Source organism: Lynx canadensis, chromosome C1 (assembly GCF_007474595.2).
Source record: "Lynx canadensis isolate LIC74 chromosome C1, mLynCan4.pri.v2, whole genome shotgun sequence".
NCBI lineage: Eukaryota > Metazoa > Chordata > Mammalia > Carnivora > Felidae > Lynx > Lynx canadensis.
This window is the reverse complement of record NC_044310.1, coordinates 188,406,492-188,419,723: the sequence shown is the minus strand read 5'-3', so window position 1 is coordinate 188,419,723 and position 13,232 is coordinate 188,406,492. Positions and strand designations below refer to the sequence as shown.

Here is a 13,232-nt window from a genome sequence, read left to right as displayed (position 1 = left end):
CTCCTTGCCCCTCCCTTTCTCATTCTTTCTCTCTCTCTCCCAAAATAAACATTAAACAAAAACAAAAGTAAACCTCAATAGCTGGGATCAACTCTAGACAGAATTGAAAAGAGAATTAATAAATTGGAAGATTGTACTGAGGAATTTACCCAAAATATAGCACAGAGAAACAGATCTAAAAATGAGCCATTAAGACCTATAAAGAATAACACCAGTAGAAGATTCAGATAAAAGAAGAAATTATGGGTTAAAAGAAATATTGAAGGGATAATAACTTAAAATTTTCTGGAAGACCTGAATCTCCAGAATGACAATACTCTACCAAAACATATCGCAGAGAGCCTGAAGGCATCAAGGTTAAATAGAACGCTCTACAAGATTCAAAAGACAGTAAGAGCTTACTTAGATAGTTTGACCCCAGAATTCTCATTGACCACAATAGATGTCCTAAGACATGGGGATTCTATCTTCAAAGAATCAAGAAACACTAAAGAATGCTATGCAATAGAAACAACAGAACAGATAGCAACATATATAGAACTTTAAAAACAGGGCTGAGCAAAAAGCACCCAAAAAGTCAGAAATAAATGATACAACAGTTATCATTTGTGTATATTAGAATGTGTACATAACACATTTTATTAAGAATGCATTCAAATAAAAAAGTACACATGAAGCACATTAGAATGATTATGAGGACAGATGGAAAGGAGGAAGGAGTTAATGAATGTACAAGTAAATGAACAAACATAAGAAAATGAGTCTTGCATGGACCAAAAATTGTATCTAAAAAAAGGGAAAAAGTTGTTAGTTTAGATTTTTATATACAATAAATATGAATGAATTCAAAATAGACTTTATTAGATCCCAAGACCAAGCTTTTTTTTACCCACAGGATTCATTAGAACTGTTAAAGAATGGGCCTTTTCAAAAGCAAAAAAGGAAAATTTGGGAGATAAGAAATAGTGGTTAGCCATCCTTCTTCCTCTTCCCATATGGGGAAACTTGCCCTAATCCAGTTACCTTTGACTGGTTGGCAAATTTGCTTAGCCCTGATGCTCAGTGAGGAGGACCATTTAGGTCTCACACTAAGCTATGTCCATAAACTTTGCCATTGTTAGTAACAAAAAATGGGATTTGGGCCTTCAGCTACTACTCTTTATATTACTTGTTTCTTAACTTATTTAGAAAAATGCAGAGAAAAGGGATGCCATTAATAGGTCCCCTCAGAGACTGTAACATTTCATGTAATGAGAACATTGAGAAACAAAAGTACAGAATTTAAGTGTAATAAAATATACAGATGTAAAGGCTTTGGTGAGTTTAGGAGGCATGATATTTATAATAACATCGATAGACACAGAATATTTAGGAATAAATTAAATGAAATATGTGTAATGCTTCTATATTAAAAACTGCAGAACACTGCTGAGCAAAATTAATTAAAAAGACCTAAATAAATGGGAGATACATGCTGTCGTTCTTGAATTGAAAGACTCAGTATTGTTAAAGGGCACCTGGGTGGTTCAGTCAGTTAGGAGTCCGACTTTGGCTCAGGTCATGATCCTACGGTGAGTGAGTTCAAGCCCCGTGTCGCGCTCTGTCCTTACAGCTCAGAGCCTGGAGCCTGCTTCGGATTCTGTGAATCCCTCTCTCTCTCTCTCTCTCTCTCTCTCTCTCTCTGCCCCTCCCCCATTTGTGCTCTGTCTCTCTCTCAAAAATAAACACTAAAAAAAATAGTAAAAAAAAAAAAAGTGTCGTTAAGATGCCAGTCCTGCATAAATACATCTGTAGATTCAATGCCACTCCAATCTAAATTTCAGAACTCTACAACTTAATTGTAAAAAAGACAACTCAATTTAAAAATGGGCAAAAGACAAACATTTAACAATGGAATATATACAGATGGAAAATTAACATATGAAAAAGTGCTCATCATCAGTAAAATTGACATTAAAGCCACAAGGAAAAACCATTATTCAATGACTAGCGTGAATAAAACTACTAAGACTGCCAACATTAAATGTTAGTGAGGATGTAGAACAATTGGAACTCTCATACATTGTTAATTGGAATGTAAAATGGCAATTTCTTATAAAGTTAAGTATACATTAATTCTTTGACAGAATCGTTTCCTAGGTCTTTATTCAAAAGAAATAAAAACATTTGTCCATAAGAGGACTTGTTTAGGCATGTTCATAGCAGCTTTAGCTATAGTAGTAAAAAATGAAAACATAGTGTTACATTAATGCAGTGGATTACTATTCATCAATAAAAAAAAGAGCACACTGGGGCACCTGGGTGGCTCAGTTGGTTAAGTGTCGGACTTGATTTTGGGTCTGGTCGTGATCTCATGGTTCAGGAGTTTGAGCCCCGCTGCTAGCCCAGAGCCTGCTTGGGATTCTGTCTCCCTCTCTCTCTGCCCTTCCCCTGCTCACTCAGTATCTCTCTTTCAAATAAAAATAAACATAAAAAAACACACTAGACAAGGAAAAACTAATCAAAGATGAAAAAAATCGAAAGTTATTACTTATAGGCTGGGCAGTGGCTGAAAAAGGATATAAGGAAACTTTTGGGGGCATTAGAAATGTCCTATACTGTAATATCTATTCATTTGTGAAAAGTATACAGCTAAAAACTGTATACTTCATGCATGTAAATATTACCAGAAAGAACCATATAGTAATGATAATGATGATAGAATGAGGTGGTAAGGGAGTAGGTGAAGGTATAAATGATCTAAAAATGACAATATTGACACTTAAGCTTTTATTTTTATTTTTCTCTGCATATGTTAAACTATAACTTTTAAAGAAATCAAGAAAGAAAAAACTCATATTTACCCAGACATTTTCCAATTCTGATTATCTTCATTATTTCTTGTAGATCCAAATCACTGTTGTAATTTTCCTTCAGCCTGAAGAATTTGTTAGCATTTCTGAAAGTTCCCTGGCCATGAATTCTCTCAGTTCTTTATCTGAAAATGTATTTTGCTTTCATTTTTTAAAGGACAGTTTTGATAGATACAGATTTATGGATTGACAGTTTTTCTTTAACTCATTACCCTAAGTACATTCCTTTATTGTAGTCTAACTTTTGTTGGTTTTGTTGAGAAACTGCCTGTAATTTGTATTTTTGTTGCCCTGTATATAATATGGCATTTTTCAAAGATAAATTGCAAGTCTTCCCTCAAGACTCTTTATGTGTCAGAACAGTAGGATGATTCACTCTGTACCAAGGTTAAATTCTTTCTATTTTTCATCTCAACTATGTCTAGCCAAGTTATCCAGCATAGCATAGGAGAGGTTCTGCAGTTAAATGGTGGCTAATCTATACTGCCAGGAATCCAGGAGAATATCCAAAGGAGAATGTTCAGAGGATATCTGGAAGAGTGGTCACCTGTGGACTTTACATTTTAACTGTGTTCTATTTAATGCTACTTATTTAAACCTTCTTGGTCTGATATTAGTATGGCTATTCCTGCTTTAATTTTGTGTGTATTTACCTGGCTTATCTTAACTAATTCTTCCTGTGTCATTTTGTTAGAGGTTGACCCCAAATAGCGTGTAGTTGGATATCGTTTTTTCTTTTTATGGTTTGAAATTCTTTATATTTGAGAGGAAGTTTGCATTTATCATACTAAATTGTGTAGTTGTTCTTATTCTGTCATCCTAGTTTATACTTTTTGTTATGTTGCCTTGATCCTGTTTTTCCCACCCTGCTGTTGCTTTTGCTAGTTTTCCTTGCTCTTTTGTTTTGCCCCTAGTAATTTGGAAAGTAAACATTCTATTTTTATTTAATTAGTAATTACTTTTTTAAAAAGTAGGTGAACCTATTTCTTTACTAAGATTAATAATACGTTAATTATCTGTTGATTCTGAAAATGATGAATCAATCACATACTTTAATATCTCCCTGTGTTCCTGCCTCCCACCATTTATTGGAATAATTTAGGCTTTAAAAACCATTATTATTCTTTCTTTCTTCTTTTTTTTTTTTTTACATCTCCTTAAGGAACACTTTTCACATTTGCATTTCCTTACATAGCCGTGTTAACCGTACTTAGAAGAATTACTTAAACATTAGTTTTCAAGTTCACAGGTTATAATTTCCATCTTTATTTATTTATTTTTTTTTTAAATTTTTTTTTTTTTCAACGTTTATTTATTTGTGGGACAGAGAGAGACAGAGCATGAACAGGGGAGGGGCAGAGAGAGAGGGAGACACAGAATCGGAAACAGGCTCCAGGCTCTGAGCCATCAGCCCAGAGCCTGACGCGGGGCTCGAACTCACGGACCGCGAGATCATGACCTGGCTGAAGTCGGACGCTCAACCGACTGCGCCACCCAGGCGCCCCTCCATCTTTATTTCTAACATAACTCCCCTATGCCTGAGATCTTTCTAATTTTTAAAAAATTTTTTAAGATGTTTTTATTTACTTTTGAGACAGAGCATGAGCAGGGGAGGGGCAGAGAGAGAGGGAGACACAGAATCCAAGTCAGGCTTCAGGCTCTGAACTGTCAGCACAGAGCCTGACGCGGGGCTCAAACTCACGGACTGTGACATCATGACCTGAGCTGAAGTCAGACGCTTAACAGACTGAGATACCCAGGCGCCCCTAATTTTTAAAAATTTGTACAAAATGTTTATTTTTGAGAGAGAGCATGAGCAAGAGAGGGACAGAGAGAGAGGGAAACAGAGAATCCAAAGCAGACTCCAGGCTCTGAGCTGTCAGTACAGAGCCTGACGTGCGGCTTGAACTTGTGAACCATGAGATCATGACCTGAGCCAAAGCTGAACGCTTAACTGACTGAACCACCTAGGCACCCCTTTTATAATTAAAAAAAAAAATGTTTTTTAATGTTTATTGAGATCTTTATTTTTGCTTATTTATTTGATACTAAAGCATTTATTTGAGTGATTTTTAAAGAGTATGTATCTGAATCCTTGTGTATCTGAGAATATTTATTAAATGTGTATTCTGACACAGCAGTTAAAACTATGGGAGGCTTTTCTAAGGATAGTAATATGCAAAGATGTATGTACAAATTCATTTTGCAGTATTATTACAAAAGCAAAATTAGAAACTAATAGATGTCTATAAATAGATTGGTTAAATAAAATTATTTCCAGTCATTATTGCAAAATCATAATAGTTTTAACACCTTTGTCTCCTAACTGAAATATAAATATCATGAATCTTTTTGCCTGTTATTTGTGCAAGTTATAATTATAACATAAGTTTAGAACTTATAGAGCAAATATTAGAATGTTTAGCTATTAAAATGAATATTCTACTTAGTATCTTTTTCACTTTTTCAATTGGATTAAATACTGACTGACTAGATATTTATTATTGAAAAAAATTTAAGAAATTTTAGTCTGTTCCTTGTAGTCACTTCATGGATTCCTTTGGGCAACCCAGACCAGAAGATAACCAGTCAGTAGTTAGCAGAATGCAAAAGAAATACTGGAAAACCAAACAGGTCTTTATCAAAGCAACAGGAAAAAAGGAGGATGAGCACGTGGTGGCATCTGATGCTGAACTGGATGCTAAACTTGAGGTAAATTTGAGGATTCTTTGTATTGCATATAACTGGTTATTATTTGGGACTTTGAAGAGCTTGCAAATTTGATAATGGAATATTTAATTGTATTCATCTGTCAATCATATCTGAGTAGGAGGTCACAATTTGCACAAATTGAGAATTGGCAGAACTAGTATTTATAAGTTAGGTAAGTAATAAATATAAGTTTTTAAGCTAAATATTCAATTATGTTGATTAGATATCTACAAATAGATTAGTTAAATAAATTTATTTCCATTCATTATTTAAATATCATAATAGCTTTATCACCTTTGTCTCCTAATTGAAATTAATATAAATATCATGAATCTTTTTGCCTGTTACTTGTGTAAGTTATAATCGCATGTTATATGCAATTATATTATGTCAAAATATTTTGTACTACTTTTACATGAAGTCTTGTGCCTAATTGAAAATAATTGAAATCAAATAGTGAGGGTTTATATATTTTTTTTTAATGTTTTAAAAAAATTTTTTTATTTAAATTTATAATGTTTATTTATTTTTGACAGAGAGAGACAGAGCATGAGCAGGGGAGGGGCAGAGAAAGAGGGAGACACAGAGTCTGAAGCAGGCTCCAGGCTCTGAGCTGTCAGCACAGAGCCTGACATGGGGCTCGAACTCACAGACCGCAAGATAATGACCTGAGCCAGAGTCAGATGCTCAACTGACTGAGCCACCCAGGCGCCCCTTTAAATTTTTAAAAAAAAAATTTTTTTTTTCAACGTTTATTTATTTTTGGGACAGAGAGAGACAGAGCATGAACGGGGGAGGGGCAGAGAGAGAGGGAGACACAGAATTGGAAACAGGCTCCAGGCTCTGAGCCATCAGCCCAGAGCCCGACGCGGGGCTCGAACTCACGGAGCGCGAGATCGTGACCTGGCTGAAGTCGGACGCTTAACCGACTGCGCCACCCAGGCGCCCCTAAAATTTTATTTTTAACGTTTATTTATTATTGAGAGACAGAGAGACACAGAACATGAATAGGGGAGGGGTAGAGAGAGGGAGAGACACAGAATCTGAAGTAGGCTCCAGTCTCTGAGCTGTCAGCACAGAGCCCAACGCAGGGCTCGAGCTCACAATCTGTGAGATCATGACCTGAGCTGAAGTCGGACGCTTAACCGACTGAGCCACCCAGGTGCCCCTATTTTTTTATTATGTTTTAAAATTTATTTATTTATTTAGGAAGTTTATACCCAGCGTGGGTCTCAAACTCAGGAACTTGAGTTGCATGCTCCACCAACGGAGCCAGCCAGGGCCCCCCTGAGTGAAGATTTTTATAAGTTAGAGTTTTTGTTTGTATAATTAAGGGACAAAGTTATTGAAGTATTTTATAATGTGGTTTTTTTTGTCCATGTTTTTCATTTTAAATAAAGTCATTGCCATGAAATGACTTTAAACCTATGAGTGTTTTATACTTTTAAGTGATTAAGCTAATTAGAGGAAAGTCTCATGTATATTAATGAATAGGTCTAGGTTTTTAAATGCAAGTTTACTGATTCCATGTATGTATACTAATTGAAGATGCCTTTTACAAATATTTCCAAGTAGGATTTCTGTTCTGCTTGAAGTATAATAATTTCTTGCAATCCTTAAAAGTAGAGGCCTAATTAAATAGGTCTTAATCTACTAAGTATTTTTATTATAAAAAAAGTAAATTTATGTCATTGCCATAACAAATATGGAAATAGATAACAAATTAACAAGCTTTTTGTGTAGAAAAGTATTCAAGGATTCAGTGACATGTGGAAAAAATGAAGGGACTTGATTATAAGCAATAAATGTTTTAAGGCTAAAGGAAGGATTCACTATTTCAACATATATTCCCATAGACATAGATTTTTCTGTTTTGTTTTACATCGTTAGGTAGTCTGTATGACATATTTTATATTCTTATCCATTAGTCAAATATTTGGAATTACCCAAGTACTTTCTCTGACTTTTGTACTTTATTTTTTAAGAATGAGAAAATTTTTTATTGTGTGTTTACTTAAATCATCGTGTCGTGCACTTTAATTATATTATACTTCACTCACACTTAAAAAAATGTCATTGTAAAATTAAAAAGCAATTGTATATAAATCTTCCAAAGACCCAGGGGGAACAAAATCAATCATAATCACTTCATCATAATAGAGCTCTCATTTTTGTACCCTTTTCTATTCTTCCATATGGATTTAAAACAGCTTTTTAGGTTGCAAAATCCATATACCAAATTCATTTCAAACATACCTAAACTTATGTGGAAAGTTGATAGTTGCTCCTCCATTTAGATTTTAGTGTCTGTCACTAATCTTCCTTAGGTCTGATCATATATCTAAATAATAACAAAACTGTTTCAGAGAGTGAATATTTAGGCTCAGTGGTGATATTGGAAATTTATTTGATAATCAAAGGATTAGGGCCTAAGACTATGCTACAGTGCAAAGGTCTTTTTAAACTAAAGTCTTGTAACAATTCTTCGGCATAGGACTTTGTAGGAAGACAGCTATACCCTAAAACCTATGACACTTCATCTCTCGGGGAAAGCCTAAATTTATAGATGTGTGTGAAGAGTTACCTCATGTGTATAATGTGTCCTAATATCAAATTTTCATGTGCTTACTTTGAAATGAGTGTCTACTGGTTATTTTACTTTTAGGTATTAGCAACAATAGTAATGAAGGGAAAATTCCAAATAAAAACAATCCAAAAGTAATTTATTTATGATGTTGTAATACATTATTTAGTTTTTATGGTAATTAACTGACCTGTTTGCTTAGGATAATATTGTAGAAAAACCAGATTGAGAGTTAACATTTTCTAAGGTTATCTATACTCTTTTCATCTGAAATTGACAATATTTGATGCAGTTTATATTGGATTTACATTTTTGCTATTTAGATAGTTTGGAGCTGAGGGGAGGACATGCTTCACAGTTATAAATCTTTATTAGCTCCCATGTATTTATCTCCATTTTTTCCAGCCTTCAAGGGGGAATCTAAAAGTGCTTTCTACATCTATATAAAACCAATACAGAAGTACTTCAAAGTCAAGGAAAATAAACATAATACTTATAAGAAAATGTTCTGCTTTTGAAGTGCTTATAACAGATATTTTATGTTTATGATTCTTTAAATTTGGTCCTAATAAAATTTATATTTCAAAGGTTTTTCACTCTATTCAAGAGACATGCACTGAACTTCTGAAGATAGTTGAGAAATATCAACTAAGACTTAATGGTATGAAATCCTATATATCTATTCAGTAATTCCCATTTTAAAATAAATAATTTACTTGCATTTTTGAGAATGAAAGATCTAATGTAAAAATAGTTTACTGAACTATTATGTGAATGGTTCCTTGTGACAAAGAAGTGACAGTAAGGAGCAGTGTGAGTGTGGAGGTAGTAAGTGAGCGGGCTGCCACCTCAGAGGTGCTGAGAGACTTCCCTTGCAGTTTGTTTTGTGAGGTGTTTTTCTTTTTTCTTTTTTTTTTCTTAAGTAGGCTCTTTGCCCAACATGGGGCTTGAACTTACAACCCTGAGTCAAGAGTCGCATGCTGCACCCACTCAGCCAGCCAGGCACCCCTTTCCCTTTCAGTTTTTAACTTCAGTTTTTCCATCAGTAAACCAGGGTGAAATTAGGCATGACATTTGTCATTTTTCACTTTAAGCTAATAATTTGAATACTTTATGGGTACCCCATTTATTAGTCTTACTGTGTGTGATTAGAGGGTCACACTTCCAAAACTTTGTGGTCAAAGACCACTTTTTTGCTTTGTGTTTTACTTTCAATTTGTTGTAAACTGACACTTCTATAAAATACAATGAAAGTGAATTTCAACACAAATGAAATTAAAGAAGACATACAAAATATAAGCACACTTTATTATTAGATTCAACAGATATAAAATACTCATCAAATTAGTAAGCTTCTAAACAGTTTCTTTGTTTCAGTACTTGTTACAGGCTGTTAACAAATGACTGTGGACTGGAATTGGTCAGTGGACAACACTGAGTAGTAATGTACTACATGACTGACAAATTTTATGGTTTCAGCAATAAAACCATGGATGTCTGTGGGTCTGGGTTACTGAGCATAGATACTGAAACCAGGGTGGGAGTCAAGATTAAGTTAAGTTTAAATAGAAAACAAAGACTTTGTTAGAGACAGTGATCCTAAAATGCATGTCTGCACATTTGAAAATGCATTTGTGGTTTTGTCATTTTGGAATCTTTTCTTTCCCCCTCCTTGCTTCCCAAAGCAAGGTCCATGAATTCACTATATCAAAACCATCTGGAGTACTTGTGGGTAAGGGGAAGCAGATCCTCAGACCTGTAAAATCAGAATCTCTGGAAATAGACCCTGGGAATATGCATTTTTAAAATAAGTCTCTCTTCTTCCCTCAAGTAATTCTTATAGAGAATTATTGCTGTAAGAATTTTAGCTGTGTGTCTTTAACAAATGATGAAAGAAAACAGTTAACTGTATTGTAATTTTTTCCTAGTCATATCAGAGGAAGAAAATGAACTAGGGCTCTTTTTAAAGTTTCAAGCAGAACGGGATACAACACAAGCTGGTAAAATGATGGATGCTACTGGCAAGGCACTCTGTTCTTCAGCCAAGCAAAGGTTTACAGTTTTGCATCATCCTCAATCTGTAGTCCTTATGACAGTTTTGATCTATGTACCTAAAATTGCATATTTATAAAGGTTACTGATCATTCCAGTAGAGGGTTCAAAGAGAAATACAGCATATAATTGTTTCGATGCCTCTTACTTATTTGGTTTTAAAATAATTACTTAAAAATTGACATTCTGGTTGCTTAATTCCTACAAATAGGCTTTAAGCCTATATTTAAACTCCTTAATGTGGTTTAATGTAACAGAGGCACATGCATATAAAAATATGTATATTTTAATTATTTTATTGCTTTTTTGGATATTATGTTATTTAGGAGTACATTAGAACTTTTCTTCTTTATAGGTGGAGGGGATTTTTTTCTACTTATTTATTTTGAACTTATTATCACTTTACAGAATTTTAACATAAAGATACTTACTGCAAAGAATCTTCAACAGTTACTAAATACAGCCAAAATATATGGTTGTTTTAAACCTTTGTTTTTGTTTTGTTTGTTTATGGGATGTACATCCCTCTGATTTTTACCTCTCTGCCATTAGATTGGCCCTATATACTCCTCTTTCTCGTCTTAAGCAAGAAGTAGCAACATTCAGTCAAAGGGCAGTATCTGATACCTTGATGACAATTAATCGGATGGAGCAAGCACGCACAGAATACAGAGGAGCTCTGCTGTGGATGAAAGACGTATCCCAAGAACTGGACCCCGACACCCTAAAACAAATGGAAAAGTTCCGAAAAGTATGAAAATGCATCCTTTCCTTTTCTTGGTACACAAATCTATTGAATTTACACGGAATAATTTAATCAAGATCCTAAAATATCAGGCTGTTTTTGAAAAATGTTATAAAATCTTGGTTGCTTGGAGATCTTTGAAGTGCAAAAGGTTGTTACACTTTTTTTTTTAATCTTTAAGTGACATCCCGACCCCATCAACCTTTTCTATTATTTTTTTTATCCTTTTCACAATATAAATGTTGCTTCCCTGGACTTTTGGGATTTGTTTGCAGGAGAGAAAGAGTTTATTAGTGAGGAAAAAATAAATAATTTAAGTAAAAATTCAGGTAAATTGATTATTATAAGAAAAAGTGAAGATTATCAGATTTTTATTCTACTACAGTACATAGTTTGACCACAAACTTTTTTTTAAAGTTTATTTTTTTTTTTTTTTTTTTTTTTTTTTTTTTAATTTTTTTTTCAACATTTTTTAATTTATTTTTGGGACAGAGAGAGACAGAGCATGAACGGGGGAGGGGCAGAGAGAGAGGGAGACACAGAATTGGAAACAGGCTCCAGGCTCCGAGCCATCAGCCCAGAGCCCGACGCGGGGCTCGAACTCACGGACCGCGAGATCGTGACCTGGCTGAAGTCGGACGCTTAACCGACTGCGCCACCCAGGCGCCCCCAAAGTTTATTTGTTTTCAAAGAGAGAGAAAGAGGGAGTACATGGAGGAGGGGCAGAAAGAGAGACAATTCCAGCCAGGCTCTACATTGTCAGTGTGGAACCAGACACAGGGCTCAAACTTGTGAACTGAGCTGAACTCATGACCTGAGCCGAAACCGAGAGCCAGATGCTTAACCGACTGAGCCACCCAGGCTCCCCTTGACCACAGACTTTTAAAGTAACTGTATGGACTTATGTTTTTGCTAAATAAACTACTATTTATTTATTAAAAAAAATTTTTTTAATGTTTATTTATTTTTGAGAGACAGAGCATGAGCGGGAGAGGGGCAGAGAGAGAGAGGGAGACCCAGAATCCAAAGCAGGCTCCAGGCTCTGAGCTGTCAGCACAGAGCCCAAAGCGGGGCTTGAACTCAGGAGTGGTGAGATCATGACCTGAGCCGAAGTCAGACGCTCAACCAACTGAGCCACCCAGGCGCCCCTACATAAACTAGTTTTGAATTGTATCCCCCAAGTTCACCATACGTGAATACTAAAATTCATTCAGTCCTTCGTTTCATAAATATTTAGAGTACATGTAATACAAATCATATTTAATATTGATGGAAACTTTATACCAGCTGTATAAACCACAGCAACCTGTTATCTTTCCCCTTTATAATCTTAGAATACAATCCAAGAGAGTTGTTGAACAACATTCTGAATGCACTAATGTCACTGAACTATATATTTTTAAATGATTAAGTTTATGTTACCTGAATTTCACCTAAATTTTATTATTTATTATTGTTTTTTAAATTTATTTTTGAGAAAAAGAGCACTAGTGGGGGAGAAGAAGAATGCTCCAGGCTCTGAGCTGTCAGCACACAGCCTGACACAGGGCTCGAACTCGTGAACCACGAGATCATAACCTGAGCCGAAGTCGGATGCTCAACCGACTGAGCCACCCAGGCGCCCCACACCTAAATTAAAAAAAAAAAAAAAAAGAGTGCATTCTAAACTTATCTGGACCCAAATAGTTCTGCACAGTCTGGTCCCTGATGCCTGTGCAGCCACATCTTGTACTTTCTAGACTCTAGCCCTTTCCATGCCCCAGGAAGGAATATGGTCTAGCCTATTCCGTATTGTCCTACAAGCTTGTTAAACTCTTCACCTCCCACACCTAGGACTTTTGTCCTTGCTTTTCTCTGAGCCTGGAATGCTCTCCTCAGAATCTTAGCATGGCCTGCTTATCATCTTTCTGTCCCATTTCAAACATCTTGCATGAGCTCACCAAAGGCTTCCCTAATCATCTTACCTAAAGTAGTCATTTCTTTTCACTTATATGTTATCTTTGCAACATGAGATGCTCTTATATATTTGTTTACTGCTGCTTTTTCCTGTGCCTCCTCACTCAGAGATGATGGGAAAGAACATTGTTTTTTTCACCCACAATATCCCAGTGCCTGGCACATAATAGATACCTTATAAATATTTGTTGAATGAATAAATTAGTATGTTTACATTTGAATACTCATGCTACTTGATGACATATGACTTACCTTATGTATAAGAAATATGATCGGCATATATTTTAATTTATAAATGTATCTCCATGATTCAGAGTTATTATTAATGCTT

At 35.0% G+C, this 13,232-nt stretch overlaps 1 protein-coding gene across 1 annotated transcript in view; it reads left to right on the top strand.

Moving 5' to 3' along the window:
- Positions 1-13,232, top strand: part of ICA1L (islet cell autoantigen 1 like) — a 78,695-nt gene that overhangs the window by 10,302 nt on the left and 55,161 nt on the right. Inside the window, exons 2-5 of the mRNA XM_030327123.1 lie at positions 5,396-5,564; positions 8,737-8,809; positions 10,077-10,200; positions 10,753-10,951. Of these exons, the coding sequence (XP_030182983.1) occupies positions 5,396-5,564; positions 8,737-8,809; positions 10,077-10,200; positions 10,753-10,951 (565 nt within the window). The remainder of the gene's footprint in view (positions 1-5,395; positions 5,565-8,736; positions 8,810-10,076; positions 10,201-10,752; positions 10,952-13,232) is intronic.